The following is a 15,720-nucleotide window of genomic DNA, read 5'->3' on the forward strand; positions in this document are numbered from 1 at the left end:
TTACAATGACAATAATTTTCAAAACAATCCCACACAACAACAAAAAAAACTATATTTAGTATATTATTTTTTTTAACAAACTCAACAATAAAATCGTATAAAAAAAAAAAAAACAAAAAATCATTATTTCCAAAACAATCCCACACAACAAAAAAAAAAGAAAAAAAAAAAACAATAAGTATCTATTATATTAATTAAATATTATTTTTTGACGCTTTTTAGTTGTTTTTTTTACTAGGATAGTTTTTGATATTTATTGTAAATATGTATTGTAAATATCTATGTAAATTTCAATGAAAAATAAAATATTTTGGTTATCGAAAAAAAATAAAATATATTAATTAAACCGAATTCTCTAACCTTACCCCAATATACAAGTACATACTACATTCACCTACATTTACTCGTGCACCCACACAGACGCAGTTTTATAGCCCGAGTCGAGCACGCACACAGACGTAGCACACCGACACGCTTACACACACAGACGGCGAATATTTTATTCTTTCAGAGAAGGTAAAATTTTTGAGTTTCTCGTTTTTCGTATGTCTATTTATGGATTTGAAAATTATTTTTTTGGCTTTATCAAAAAAAACATTGCACAACTTCTGCACGTACCGGGATAAAATATACCCTATGTTATTCGGGAAGAGTGTAGCTTTTCAACAATGAAAAAAAATTTTCAAATCGGACCAGGGGCCCGATTCTCCTAAGTTAATAATGTCAAAATCGAATCGAAATATGATCGCAACAGCAGTTTTAACCATATCGGGCATTCTGCTACTAATAAAAGACCAATCGTATTCGATTGACACTTGATTGGTGTGCGATTGGTCTGCTATTTTGGTGATTTTGGTCTATACGGTAGTTTGCTGTACAATCATTTTGCAATCGTAAATCATTTGCAGATTAAATGATTCATTATTAAATGACAGAAAAGGATAAAAACGTTTATTTCAAAGAAAAAATAGCGGAATGCCACATACGCTTCAATCGTAATCGAGTCGGGATTGGACCTCAGTCGAATCGAGTCGAACGTGAATCGTATGTCGCTTAAGTAAAATTAGGAGAATCGGGCCCCAGTTGTTACTGAGATTAGCGCGTTCAAACAAACAAACCCTTCAGCTTAATTATATTAGTTTACATAGAAGTAAAGATGGGATAGGTCGGTAAATATGAAACCTATTTGTCCCAAAAGGTGTAAGCAGACTTGTATATACTTATCGTAGATTTCATAATTTCATGAAATAATCGATAATCTTATGCAACACCGGGGATACCAGGGGATCTTTATATCGATATATTTTCAGGGGATATTTCAGGGGTGGTTAACAGGCCATGAATTGTGACCATTTCATAAAGTGAGCAATTCTATACGAATATTATAAAGCTGAAGAGTTTGGTTAGCCATTTAGGTACTTAATCTTAGGAACTACAGTACCCGTTTTATTTTATTTCAAGTGAAAGCACGTTAAACTGTAGGTCCCGACTGTCATTTGAACATCTTTGGCAGTCGTTACGGGAATACAGAAGCCAGTAAGTCTGACAACCAGTCTTAACACGGGGTATCAGATTGTTAGCAACCGGATTGAGAAGCTCCGATAGGCAGTCGCTTCTTGTAAAGCACTGGTACTCAGCTGCATCCGGTTAGACTGGAAGCCGACCCCAACATAGTTGGGAAAAGGCTCGGCAGATGATGATGAATGGCAGAAAGATGATGATGATATACGAGAAAAGTCGAGGAAAATATTCTAGCTTACAAATGCGATTTGTGTATGTTAAGATTTTTCACAAAACAATAGGGTTCCGGTCCGTAAAGTCTAGTCGGCGTCTGCACACGTTATCAGTACGTTATCATTAGAACAAAGTTCAGAAATGTTTCTTTTAGCGCAGATTATTGCAATAGACAGCTATTTATTACTGCATTATTATTTGTGAAGATATTAATTAAATTATTATGTTGGATTCTTAAAAAATACTGACTGAAGTTAGCTGTGTCAGTTCTTGTTCTCAAGTTCTTAAAACATCTGTGTCATCTACTATGATTTTTCACGTTTAATTTTCAGATCAAACTAACGATTGTTGTCACTGAACTTGGGATAAAAGATACAACGTACCTTACCGTACGTCGCAGACATGTACTAAATCGTAAAAACAGAAATAAATATAAGAACTGATGCGTAGTTCTCGCCGAACTTTTTGGTCTCTCAGAACATTGCGAGGGTCGCTGCGTAAAGAGGTATGGATCACAGGCGCGTTTGGCAAAAACTATACTTGGGTACATTTTTCATTCCTTAAATAAAGGAAGTATATGGTGATAGTTATAATTTGATTAAAGGCTATGGAGCTATTGATATTTGAAGTATAATTAATTTGTGTAATATTTATAGTTTGTTGCGTCATTTTACTTAGGACGTGCGGTTTGTAAACTTGTATTGCGACAATATTCCGAAAGTTCCGATTTTCAGCCGATATTAAAATGTAAACGTTACGTGCTTTTCACAGGCACACTATTCAACCTCCTATTCTTGGCCTGTTTTCAATTGCAAGCATAAACTGTAATATATTTTTGTAGTGGACCACTATAACAGTAGACCACAAGCCGTAGCAAATCAGACTTGACCCACTGGGCCAGTGACTTATGTTGCTGGTCATCATGGTAAGTTCTTAATATGTTAAGTACTAGGGTATCATAGACTTACCTGTCAACAGGCGGCGGCAAGGGCGCCATCATATGCGGGTGCGGTGGCATAGGCGGATGTGGAGGGTGCGGGTGGAAGGGGGACCCCGGCGGCGCGAACCCCGGCCCGGGGAAGTGTGGCTGCTGCGGCGGGCCGGGGGGGAAGCCGCCGCCGGAGCCCGGCCGGGCCGACGGCGAGCCGAAGGGGCCCGGCGCCGCGTACGGCGGGCCCGCGAACCCCGGCCCGGGGGTCGACGGGGCTGGGGACGCGGCGAACGCCGGCCCCGCCGGGGAGCCAGCAGGCGGCGCGAACGACGCGAATGGCGGCTCGCTGTTGCCGCTCTTCCACGCCGCAGGCACGCCGCCGCCGGTCTCGTCCAGCGCCGGCACGCGCCGCTGCAGCCCCACCGACATCTGGGTACCAGGAGGACATGGTTTTTTTTTTTTTTTTTTTTTTTTTTTTTTTTGTGAATGGCATCTCGCAGTTCAGCCTAGGAGGCTGTTTACTGCTTAACCGGACAAATCCCTGTGGATGCCTAGAGTTTAAGGCCTCCAGCCAGGGGCAAAAAAGCTTATAAACTAAGCGACTGCGCTAAGGGCACCCCCTGTGGGGTACGAGCCTCGGCTTAGGGCGTCGCTGACTACAGCAAAGGGACAGGCTGGATCATGTTTAAGGGGCGTTTTAACTTTAACGCTCAGCTACGCGGGCTGGCTAAGCAAGGGTCGGGGGGGGGGAGTTTGACTTTCTACGCGTACGCGTACCTCGGCGGCGAGGTTTCGGAAGTTTCCGGATGTGTCTGTGTTTCCTGAGAGTGCTAGTGTCCCTACGGCTCTCTTGGAGCACTGTGATGGGGTCGTCAGGAAGGGTCAGGGTGTGTCTTGGCCGGCGGAGTTTACTCATCCGCGAAGGTTCGTATTGGACGGCCGATACGATCAGTGGATTGCGGTGCTTGACTGCACCGTCGAAGTGACGCTTGGTGAGGCGTTTGAGAAATTGCGCCACGGTAGGCACTTTAAGATCGACGTGTAACATTTCGTTACGAACGTAGAAGGGCGCTCCGGTTATTCTACGGAAATACTTGTTCTGCAGGGTCTGCATTCTGTGGATGAAGCGGGGTTTTGCGTGGGCAAAGATGGCTCCCGCATACGTCATGATGGGACGGATCACACCTGTGTACAGGCGCAGTTTAGCTTTAAGAGCTAACTTACTTGACGCATTGGTCAGGAAGTAGAGGCGGCTCATAGCGAAGGCGGCTCTGCCGCGGGCCGCTTTGATGTGTGGAGCGAACGTGAGATGTTTATCTAGGATTACTCCTAGATATTTGGCTTGCTCTTTCCAAGGAATGGGCTTGCCGTTCATGGTGACAGGGGGGGGAGTGCCAGGCTTGTGGCGTGGTCTACTGAACAGTACCGCCTGGCTTTTGTCCGGGTTCACTTCGATTCTCCACTTCCTGAACCAGTCAGCTAAGTTGTTGACTGCCTCCTGGAGGGTTCGGGTGATGGTTTTAATGTCACGGCCTGTATAGTATATGGCCGTGTCATCAGCGAAGAGTGCGAGTTTAACTTTTTGGGACTTGGGAATATCGCTCGTGTACAGCGAGAAGGCGAGTGGGGAGATGACAGAGCCCTGAGGGACTCCCGCTGTGATCGGGTGTGGGTCAGATAGTGACTTGCCGATGCGGTAACGAAAGGTGCGGTTCGACAGGAAGTCTCGCAGGATGAGTACGAGACGATCCGGCACTCCTAGTTGGGAGGACATGGTTACCTAAGAGATTCATATATAGTTGCCGGCACGGATATTTAGCTCTCGGCGGAAGAGTGGGGATCGCTTTGCGCACTGTACACATAAGGCAATAAACCAAAAAATCGCTTCTGCGCAGGTGAAGGTCATGGCTCGATATCCGTGCCGATAACTGTAACAATTATTCTATAGCTAGCTAGTTAAGGTTGCAGAGCATTAAGTTGTTGTTCTCAGAACACATGCCCTCTACTTCTTAGTTCCAAGAGCATACAGATATCCAAATTGGGAAGTCGGTAAAAAAAAAAAAACATTGATTCTGTTTTCTAGCTTTATGAACCAGAAAGATTCGTTCTCAAGGTCATCTACCTAGTAAAGAATAATTTAAGTAAAGAAGAATCAATTTGCAATGAGATGTTGCCCTTTACTTCTGGCTACCAGGAGAACATGCTAATCGAAGAGATCAGAATAAGAAAGATTGTATGCACCGATCCCACATTGCAATTGCTATTATTCCTATTTTTTTTTCGAACACTTCAAAAATACGTAAAAAAGTCATTCGAAAATCGAACATCGCTGTCACTCCGATACAATCGGCGGCTCATGTTGAGTTTATTGAACTATTTCTATACAGACGTTACACAACTTGAGTGCAGCGGTGTACTTACGTCATATGCTCAGTAAATTGTATATTATTGCTAAATATAGAAAGTGTACGGTCTATTAAATTGGATTATTTTGTTTGTTTTTTTAAAGAGTACAATTATTAAATTGATTTTGGAGAAGTAAGTCTTTGAATCGAACGAACGGCTAAGCAAAAATAATACAACATTCATCATCCTCCGAGCCTTTTCCCAATCATGTTGGGGTCGGCTTCCAGTCTAACCGGATTCAGCTGAGTACCAGTGCTTTACAAGAAGCGACTGCCTATCTGACCTCCTCAACCCAGTTACCCGGGCAACCCGATACCCCTTGGTTAGACTGGTGTCAGACTTACTGGCTTCTGACTACCCGTAACGACTGCCAAGGATGTTTAATGACAGCCGGGACCTACAGTTTAACGTGCCATCCGAAACACAGTCAATGATGTCTAAGATATACTTAGAAAGTACATACAAACTTAGAAAAGTTGCATTGGTACTTGCCTGACCTGGGATCGAACCCGCGCCCTCATACTTGAGAGGTTGGTCTTTTACCCACTAGGCCACCACGACTTTTATATGTAATGTTGTATTAAAAATAATACAACATTACAGGCGCGTTAAGTCTTATTAACGTGGTATCAAGATTGATTCCTGGATCCGACCGAGAATTACGTATTTTTTAAGATTTTCTCAAAGACTTCCCCTTAGGGCAGAGCTTAGAGCTTTGACTGTCCGTAACCATCGAAGCTCTAGCGATGATAACCGGGATTCATGTAACTTTTTATAGAACGATTAAAACTACGGGTTTTTAAGATAGGTCATAAGCTGCTTATCCACTACAGGTAGCCTCAGGTCGAGCAGCCTCGACTTGGAGCAAACAGCCTCAGATTGAGGCTGCTTTTAATGGATACGCAGCTGTAGAACTGAAAGATGGATGGTACAATAGAAACGGTTAATAGCAAGATATTTTTTATCCGGATGCGGTAAGCAGTTCTCTCGGGGCACGAGCGAAACCTCAGAATACGGCTAGTCTATAATTCTTCATTATACTAAAGGGGTGAAAAACTGAGTATTACTGCACCGATTTAGAAAAAAATCTTTTAAAAAATATACTTCAGAAAGGCACATTATTACCGATATAGTACCACGGGAAGAAGTTCCCTCAGGAAGCCGGCAAACCCCAGGAAAACATACTAGCATATCCAAACGGATACTAGGAGCACAAACATGACAAGGAGTAGTTCTTAATGAACGTATCCTTTTAACTGACACGCGCATGAGTTGTAAGCAAAGTGATCTAGTTTCAGGCGGATTTGGGCTGTTATTTGTTTAGAGGACTTCAGTACTTAGGTACTTATAGTATTTTTAGTCTAGCTGTGTATGATCGTACGTGACAAATGTCTATAAGCAAACTTCTGCTCACGGCTTCGTCTGTTTTAGAGTAATTATTTGTAGTGTTATAAGAGACTCGAGGAGCTCGTGGCTAAGTTATAGCCACACCACATGGGCAGATCGATCATAAGGTTAAACAACGTGGATGATGTCATGACGAGTTCCTCCCTGTTTCGGAAGGCATTTTAAATTGATGACTCCCGGCTGTCATTTGAAATTCTTTGGCAGTCCTTACGGGTAGTTAGAAGCCCGAAAGTTTGACAGCCAGTATTACCAAGGGTTTGCTTAGGTACCTATATAACTGGGTTCATACAGGCAGCCGCTTCATGTGGCATTCAGCTTTGGACTAGAAACCGACCCCAACATACGAAAAAGCCTTTTCGGCAAATGAACAACAAATATGAAAAGGGATCATACGGGGTACATAGCCTTACATACAAGTAACAAGGCATGGGGCATCTTTCCGTGTTGTTCACAAACAGGTTCCGATGAGCTAGCAACCTGTCGCTACTCGTTTTGTATCTTTCGATCTATGCTCCTTTGAGCACTGCTATCCTGGTACTTTAACGTCCTTGGACATACGGAAGCCGTTTCAGATTACGATTTATCTAGTCATCTAATGATGCAATTTATTTTACAATTATTTTGATGGGTTAGTTTCAAGCTTTACTAATATTATAAATAGCTAAAGTAACTCTGTCTGTCTGTAGGGCTTTTACACCAAAAGTACTAAAACCGATTTAAACGCTATGTAGTTAATGGTACACAGAAGACCATCATCATCCGTTATACCAAATACATAGAGAAATAATTTACCTACAAATGACAACCATGATCCGCTACTTTAAGGTTTTTTTTTAAAATTGGGCGTTTCATATGGGTTGCATTTTGACACACGATTCACACTGTTTTCATACAAAACGCGCGGTGCGACAGCCGTACGGCGGCATCGGCACTGCAACTCCTCGACAAAGCGTGATTATAAGGCTGCGTTCAAACCAAACTGACTGTCAGCCGCCGAATGTCAGAGTCTATGCATATTACGCATAGCGTATCGTCAGTTAGACGTAGTGAATATGTATGGAAATACAATAAACTACGTAACCTTCGCTCACATTCGGTTGACAGTCAGTTTGGTTTGAACAGAGCCTAAATTGCTACCGTACCCAGCAACAATCAACCCAACAGTTGCTCTTCCGCAACCAGGAGACTGCAATTAAAATACCAGGAGCGCATAACAGCCGAGGTGACTGCATGGAAGATCACTCGCGTGCCAAGTTATCGCGGGCTAAAATTAGGGCTTGAACTTTCAACAGCAACACAGGTGGAGTGTTATATTATTCAGAAGATTCTTACAAAACTTTTTTATTAGGAGTTCTACTTGTGTTTGTTTTAAGTAAGTAAAACACACAGGTGTACCGTCCAAGGTAAGTGGTACGCTTTCTGCGACCATTTAGTGGATGGGGTGACCATATAAGACTTTTTTGTGACTTTGTTGTTTCGAGTAGTCAAAAGCCAGTATGTTCGGCACCCAGTCTTACCAAAGGTTTTACAGATGGGAAATCGCTCCTTGTAAAACACTGGTAGTCAGCTAAATCCAGTTAGGTTAGAAACTAACTCCGATAGGAGTTTTGAGAAAGCAAAGCTAAATGATATTAGATTATAATAAATAATAACTTGCCTTCTTCGAGTAAATGGGCTAGTCTATCATAGAGTTTTTAGAAAAATACTAATTATTAAAAGAAGCCCAGAAGTTCCTGAGATTTGCGCGTTCAAGCAAACAAACAGTTTATCTGAGTAATAGATATTCCGGTTATTTATAGTTTTTTAACGGAATAAAAAAATCACCAGTTGCCAAATTTAGAAAAACATTCAAGCCCAAAGTACCAGGCTAGCATAACAGCAAGGAGTTAAAACAATGCGAAATAATGCATCACTCTCAAGGCCACTGAGTCATTTCTACCTGCACTGCACTGCACAGTCCCATGAAAAAAGATTTATCATTCAAGCCAAAACCGTCCTTGGATTTTTATTTTAAAAACATTTGAGTTTTGTACAATTTTGTCAGCTATTTTTGGATGCAACTGTATACAATACAATTTGTATATAGTTGTTGTCCCGCGGTTTCTCTCGCGTCCCGTGGGAACTACTGCCCGTACCGGGATAAAATATAGCCTATGTTACTCAGGAAAAGCGTAACTTTGCGACAGTGAAAGAATGTTTCAAATCGATTCGGAAGCCTTCGGGTTTTAGACAAACAAACAAAAGATGTATTGGTAGCTTAAAATGCTGACTGCCGTTGGTCAAGTAGTCGCATAGCGCGCCTTCTGTGCCCAAGCTTCGGGTTCAATTCCCGGATCGGGCCGAAAGGTTTAAGAAACATTCACAGAGCAGCCCGTAGTCCGGAAGTTGGTGATTGCTTCACCCGTGCATCAGAAAGCACGTTAATATCGGTCCTGTATCTGATCTGTCTCAAAATATATGAATGAGTAAAGGAATAGTGAGTGCACCTGTGTCTGCACAGATGCTAGTGCACTATAATGTCCTGCGCAGTCGGCTGATCTCCTTTGAGAGAACAGATGGATGGATTGAATACTGTAAAACTAGTTAATAAAATTGAGTTTCTAGAACACAAGGAGCAGTAGTTACCACGTGGGTTATTTATATTTGCGCAGCAACAGATTAAAACCTCTGTATTGGTATTTGAATAACTTTTCCTCATTTCTGGGTACTTATTACATGGACTGTTTGATAAGGAAGCAAATATATAATATAGGTTATGGGTTTTCATGCTTTATCATTTAGTAAAATAGGTGTTCCCTTCGGTTTTTGACGTCGCAAGGGAACTACTTCTCGTCCGAGATAAAAAGTAGCCTATGTCCTTTCTCGGGCTCGTAAACTATCTGTGTATCAATTTGAATCAGTTAAGTAGGCTTAAGTATTGTAATTTTGGAATGAAGGCGTGACTGACAAACTTTCATTTAGCTTTTATAATATGAGTAAAGTTATTGCAGAATTCAATCAAAACCCGTTCAGTAGTTTTGGGCTTAAAGAGAAAGAAACATCCACAACTACTGAATACGATTTACACTGAAGAAGAAGGTTGATACGTATACCTCAGTGGAGCATAGCCAGTTGTGAAGCCAAGTCAGGTCCCTAGTACGTCTATACTAATATCATAAAGAGGAAAACTTTGTTTGTTTGGTTGTAATGATTAGGCTCAAAAACTACTGGACAGTTTTTAAAAATTCTTTCACCATTCGAAAGCTACATTATCCACGAGTAACATAGGCTATATATTATCCCGGTACGGGCAGTAGTTACCACGGGACGCGGGTGAAACCGCGAGAAAACGGCTAGTATAGTATATTACAAAGATTGGCAGTCTATTGTGGTAGCACTATGCCCGACCTTGGAATTGAACCCATAACCTCATGATCCGTAACGGAGACTGACCAGACTAGATTAATAGGATTATTATTGAAAACTGGCTGCTTCCCGCGTCCTAAGGGACCTACTTCCCGCATCGGGATAAAAATAAGCCTCTATCCTTTCTGTGTTCAATATTAGTTAAAAATAATGCAACAATTCATAGTGTTTTTACAATTAAAACCCTTTTTGTATTGAATTAAAGTCAACCGTTTTTATTTCAATCCTATGATAAGTCACACTAGTTGCATGGTTCCAAAAAGTTGGTCTCATGGAGAAGAGCCGGCAAGAAACTCCATGAATGTTTTTGTATAAAGAAATGAGTAAGTTTAAAATAATGAATAACTTTTTATTTTCTCCCATAATCTGTCTTAGCGATCGCTCATACCACAAACATTCGCACCAAATTGATACCCCACTTTTAGAAGTCGGCTAAAACGTTCAACAAGCTTACTGACTGTAGTTAGTCGCTTACGACCGTTGACCCAAAGCAAGTGCAATTTGCCGCCAAAAAAGCGTAACCTAACATTTTCGGTACTTATTATGTGCTAGGAGCGGCCGTGAAACTAGCCAGTTTTTTGCTGGTCAGTATTGCTATTGTAAATGAACTATTATTATAGGAACTAGTTCGAAACATGTCTGGAGTTTTGATTAGAATATTGGGGACTTTCCGAAATAGAAACTTAGATGTAGAAACACATTAAGATTTGGCAAGTGATTGATTCTTAAGATAAACGCTTTTACTATAAACTGGAATGTGATCCACAACGATATTTGGCTATAGGCTCTCTTCTCAAGGTACATAGCGGCGGCCCGTACGCGCAGACACAGGTGTACTCCTTATTCCCTTACTCTCGTAGCCCGATGGGACGGCAATCCGACACCACCGGAGAGAGATCACACGTTAATCGGGTTCGACCCCCAAAAACTGCCTACGTACTGGGTTTTGCAAACATACAATCAGTGCACAATACAGCCTGAAGTTTAGAAGTTGGTGATTAATGCATTCGTACATCAGAGAGCACGATCAGTGCTGTACTCCAATTTAAAGAAGATCCTTCCAGAATCAGATTAACAGTATCCAGATCTATATAATATACTTCGAACTACAACTTGCAATCAATTGTTAAAGCGTAAAAGAGTAAAATTGTATTTTTTGAAATATAAGTACTTAGGTACTAAGAATTACAGTAGAAATTGTAAGGAATAAATTGCATCCTACTAATGACCTTTACCTTATCGTTTTAAAAAATCTTATCAATTCTGGCGTAATGTTATTCGGCGTTTTCATTACTAACATCCACTAAAAGGTTGTCTGGTGTTGTGATGTTAATTTTCTTGGTGTACAATAAAGAATGATCTACCTATCTATCTACTTAAAGAAAAAAAATAACTGCCTTTCGTTAAGTGCATATCTATATCTATACTAATCTATACTAATATTATAAAACTGAAGAGTTTGTTTGTTAGTTTGTTTGAACGCGCTAATCTCAGAAACTACTGGTCCGATTTGAAATTTCTTTCAGTGTTAGATAGCCCATTTATCGAGAGGGCTATAGGCTACTTTTTATCCCGGTACGGGAAGTAGTTCCCACGGGATGCGGGTGAAACCGCTGGCAGAAGCTAGTGAATATATATCTGTTTTCTCGCCTTCGTCCCTTGGGAACTACTGACCATACCATACCAAATAACTTGGCGTCTCTAAAGCTTTTTAGTATTTGTATTTGATCTATTTATTTATCTCAGTATTTGACGCTTTCATGAATGCGTAGTAGTGTTTTGTTTTTTTTTACTATCGTGCAACTAACTTAGTTATCTGTCACGCATATAAATCTCTCAAACAGTATTGAGATCCCAAATCTATGGTACGAAACGAACAAATGAGCAAGAAATCAAAATGGATAACTTAACGTAGTTTTTCGGTCCGAACTTTATTAAAAGTACTAACTTTCGCGAGAAACAGTTAGATACAAAGAACAAGCAGTTTTACAACTAAAAGCTAAGACAATTTCGTCACTGCAATGTGCGATGTAGGTACTTGTAAAAACAAGTTTCGGGGCTACCTAAACATACCGCGTTCCAGTTTTTTTTACTCGCCGAGCGAATTATAGTGATCTGTTACGCATTCGCGATAGAGTATACTTATAGATATTTGATGTTATTTGAAGTATGAAGGATATTGTCTAAGACCCAAGTTTCACAAATGTCAGATTCCTTAATTCCTGTTTACTATGTTTCACGTTCAAGTATCAAAATTGTTTTAAGAAGAAAAAACATGTTGTGGGTGAAATGGGGCCTTCTGCCCTTTAGTCAGCTAAGACCTTTAGTCCATCATTACCACAATATGCTTGGGGCACTGGTAATGCTGGTGGAAGCCACTTAATGAGAAGGCGCTCCTTTTTCTTATAATCGCGTAAAAGTAGTCAGTTTGAGCCTGCGCGATATCACGGCGAGATTCCGCTATTTGCAAAAAAAAAATAATGCTATATACTAATACTACTCTAGAGCGAGTAGATCAGAAGAAACATTTGTGGATACACACTTGGTGAATCTCGCTTGAAGCAGCGCTGCAAAATCGCGAGAGATCTAGCAGCACCTAAAAGCATGGTTTCAAAGATGGACTGCTGTGAAGATGTAGAAGATTCTCCGCGGTTCCACGCGCGTCTCGAGCGAACTATTTGTGCCCGAATAAGAGGCCCATGGTCTCTTCAGGCTCTAGACTATCTGTGCATCATTGAAATTGCTGCAGTAGTGTTTGAAAGCGCGACAGACGGACAGAGTTACTTTCCCATTTATAATATAAGTAAAGATTGATGTTATAATACCAATGTTCCATAAAATCAAGACATGTCCGTCGATTGTTTCAGTGAGTTACCGATAATTTTCAGCGCTGAACCAAACTAACGGAGTTTATAAACATTTGACCGTAAGATTGACGAAACAGTGCTGTTCGTTCAAACAATTTACTGGCTAATTACTTATAACAGAGTAATTTTCGTATGCTTTGAGGTCGGGTTAAAACAAGATGCATAAGGTTTAGGAGTCGCCAAACTTCATAGAGGATGGTACAATTTCAGAGGTCACTGACACGCAGGTGGCCTGTATGTAGCCCTCGCTCATCTTCGTCACCCGCTGACACCTAAAAATTAGGATTTGAGCAGTGACCGCCATGATGCTCCAAGTTGGCCATAGAGTTTGGCTAAGAGGTGAAGACTATTATACCTTTGTACCATGGAGTGACTGCCTATCTGACTTCAGTTTAATAGAGGCAAGGTACTTATAGGTAAGATTACTTGTCAGACTTTCTGAATTTTTGTCTTTTAATATTGCCTATTGTATACTTGCATTACCGCATTGAGCAAGCGTGGTTAATGCTCAATCCTTCTCCGTGTGAGAGGAGGCCGTAGCCTAGCAGTGGGACGACAAAAAGGCTGTAACAGTAACAGAATTGTATACTATTTTGTATTGCACTGTACTACATACAAGAACATTTTCGAGTAATGGGATTAACGGGTAACTTTAAGGAAACTGTCACCCTATGGCTGGCTTGGTGGTTAGCTGACAGTTTATTTTAAAGACAATAATAGTTAATATAATCAAAACTTCAGTACCTAATCTTTGTAATGTGCATAGTGCACACTAACATACCCGCACATCTCCATACTGAATTATAAAGCCCGATCAAACTATCGGCCGACTAAAAGTTTGCAGTATCTGGGGATGTCACGTGCATTTTGAGTCACGGAGAACTAGGTACCTATCTGAGTATGATTCAGATGATCAGTCATCCACATTATTTTGGTTAATACTGGCATTTCTTCCTTGCTATGCCGTGGTAATTAATGCTCTCTAAGGTGCCTGAACTCAGCATCATCATACTCTGCCTAGCCTTTTCCTTGTCTTGTTACTTCAGGTCAGTGGTAACAGTTTTATAGGAAAATCGTACTTATTACTATTGAGTTAAGGAGCATGACAGTTACCACTGATGTACGGTCTACCGTACTAGTGTTTTATATGAAGCTGCTACCTATTGGACTTCCTCAACCCAGTTAATTGGGTCCGATACCTCTTGGTATACCTGGCAGCAGTGAGACTGTAAAAAGGCTGACGATGAAGGTCATCTTTCAGTCCAATAAGATGCAACTAAATAGTATGTATAAGTTACATAAAGCCACTGTCCGACCTCCACAGCTTCGAAACTCCCAAACAGAGTTTAGCTGAGTCAAATCGCGAAAAGTACGCGAAAATAGCCTTTATTTCAACAAGAACTTTCTGAACTGACGACGTAGTTTCTATGTGGAATTCTGCAGTTAAACTATCATAAATGTATGTAGAGTTACAGCCGTTACGTATCTGTCGATTTGCTTACTTTTGACAAAAGTCCCATATAAGTTATGCCAAATACCTATCTTTAGTAAGATAATACTAGATAGATCGAATATAAGAACGACCCTTAGACGGACGGACAGTCGCACGGATCGATCGATCATAAAATCGGTGAATCGGTGACCATCTTTTCAAAACGAGTTCCTCCGAATTTCGGAAGGCACGTTAAATTGCTGGGTCTTGGCTAACATTTGTACATCTTTGGCAGTCGTCATGAGTGCCAGAAACTCTGACAACCAGTCTTACCAAGGGGTTTCGGGCTGCCCAGGTAGCTGGGTTGAGGTGGTCAGATAGGCACTAGCTACATGTGAGATGATGTCCTCCTAGCCGATTATCGGCTACGGCAGCGGTTCTCATTCTCATGTACGGAGAAGCCAACTGCGCAGGACATATTATAGTGCACAAGCATTACCTTGGACACAGGTGCACTCACTATTCCTTCACTCTCGTAGCCCGATGGGACGACAATCCGACACCACCGGAGAGAGATTAGGCGCTGGACCGACATTTACGTGCTCAACACATGCTACTTGTAAAACACTGGTATGCGGCTGCATCTGGTTAGACTGGGAGCCGACCCCAAAGGACAAGGATAGATAGGCAGATGACGACGTAGGACTTATCTTAGGTAGTTTGGAGTTGTTTGGCTGGCCAGCAGATCCATTAGTATCAAAATTGTTTACTACGGAATCGGCTTACTTAAACATAGATCGGTTGTAGACTTACTACAATTTGTTTTAAAAAAATCGTGTAGGAAACTGTTATAATGTGGAATGCCTAGCTGTTATTCTCAAATGCGCCTGGATCAGCAAGAAGAGCATGAAGTCAGCATCTTGGATTTATTGCCCCTAACCCAATTTCATTTGTGTTCAGTACTCTTCTCTCTGCCGTCAATCGTCACAAGCAGGCCCGCCGTAAGCGGGCGTGCAAGGCGTGCACCGCACGCGGGCGGCACGTCCTAGGGGGCGGCAAATCGAGCGACCTATCACGTAATATTAAAAAAATACAATATATTTTTACCAATTATTTGATTTCAATATTTCTGAACACAGCAATAGCGCTAAGAATATTACTTACACTGCCGGTTTGAGTTACATCTGTTGATCATTTTCAAAATTAAAAATTATTAAAAACGATTTAAGATCAACCATTAGCGTAGCGTGGGGGGAGAGAGCAGGGGGGGCAAATGCCCTGAGCGGCACTATTTAGGGGGCGGCAAAATTAACCCATACGGCAAAATTAAACCATAATTACGTAATAAAAATATTTTTACTAAAAATAGATGAGTTAGATTAGCAATTAAATTTCAGAAAAAGCCGCCCTCGCTTTGGTCGTCCCCTATCAATTTTGACGGGTTCATCCTTTGCATCCCCAAAAAAATTCGCGCTCGCTGCGCTCGCGCCTCCATTCATGTCAGTTATCGCAGTCGCAATTTATCTTTGTTTAATTGT

General features: G+C 41.2%; 1 protein-coding gene across 3 annotated transcripts in view; it reads right to left on the minus strand.

Moving 5' to 3' along the window:
• LOC124644032 (LIM domain-binding protein 2) overlaps positions 1–15,720 on the minus strand; it is a 55,978-nt gene that overhangs the window by 34,852 nt on the left and 5,406 nt on the right. For all 3 annotated transcript variants that reach the window (XM_047183207.1, XM_047183208.1, XM_047183209.1), the window contains exon 2: positions 2,703–3,094. In XM_047183207.1, coding sequence (XP_047039163.1) covers positions 2,703–3,094 — 392 coding nt within the window. The remainder of the gene's footprint in view (positions 1–2,702; positions 3,095–15,720) is intronic.

This window comes from Helicoverpa zea, chromosome 29 (genome assembly GCF_022581195.2).
Source record: "Helicoverpa zea isolate HzStark_Cry1AcR chromosome 29, ilHelZeax1.1, whole genome shotgun sequence".
NCBI classification, from domain to species: domain Eukaryota; kingdom Metazoa; phylum Arthropoda; class Insecta; order Lepidoptera; family Noctuidae; genus Helicoverpa; species Helicoverpa zea.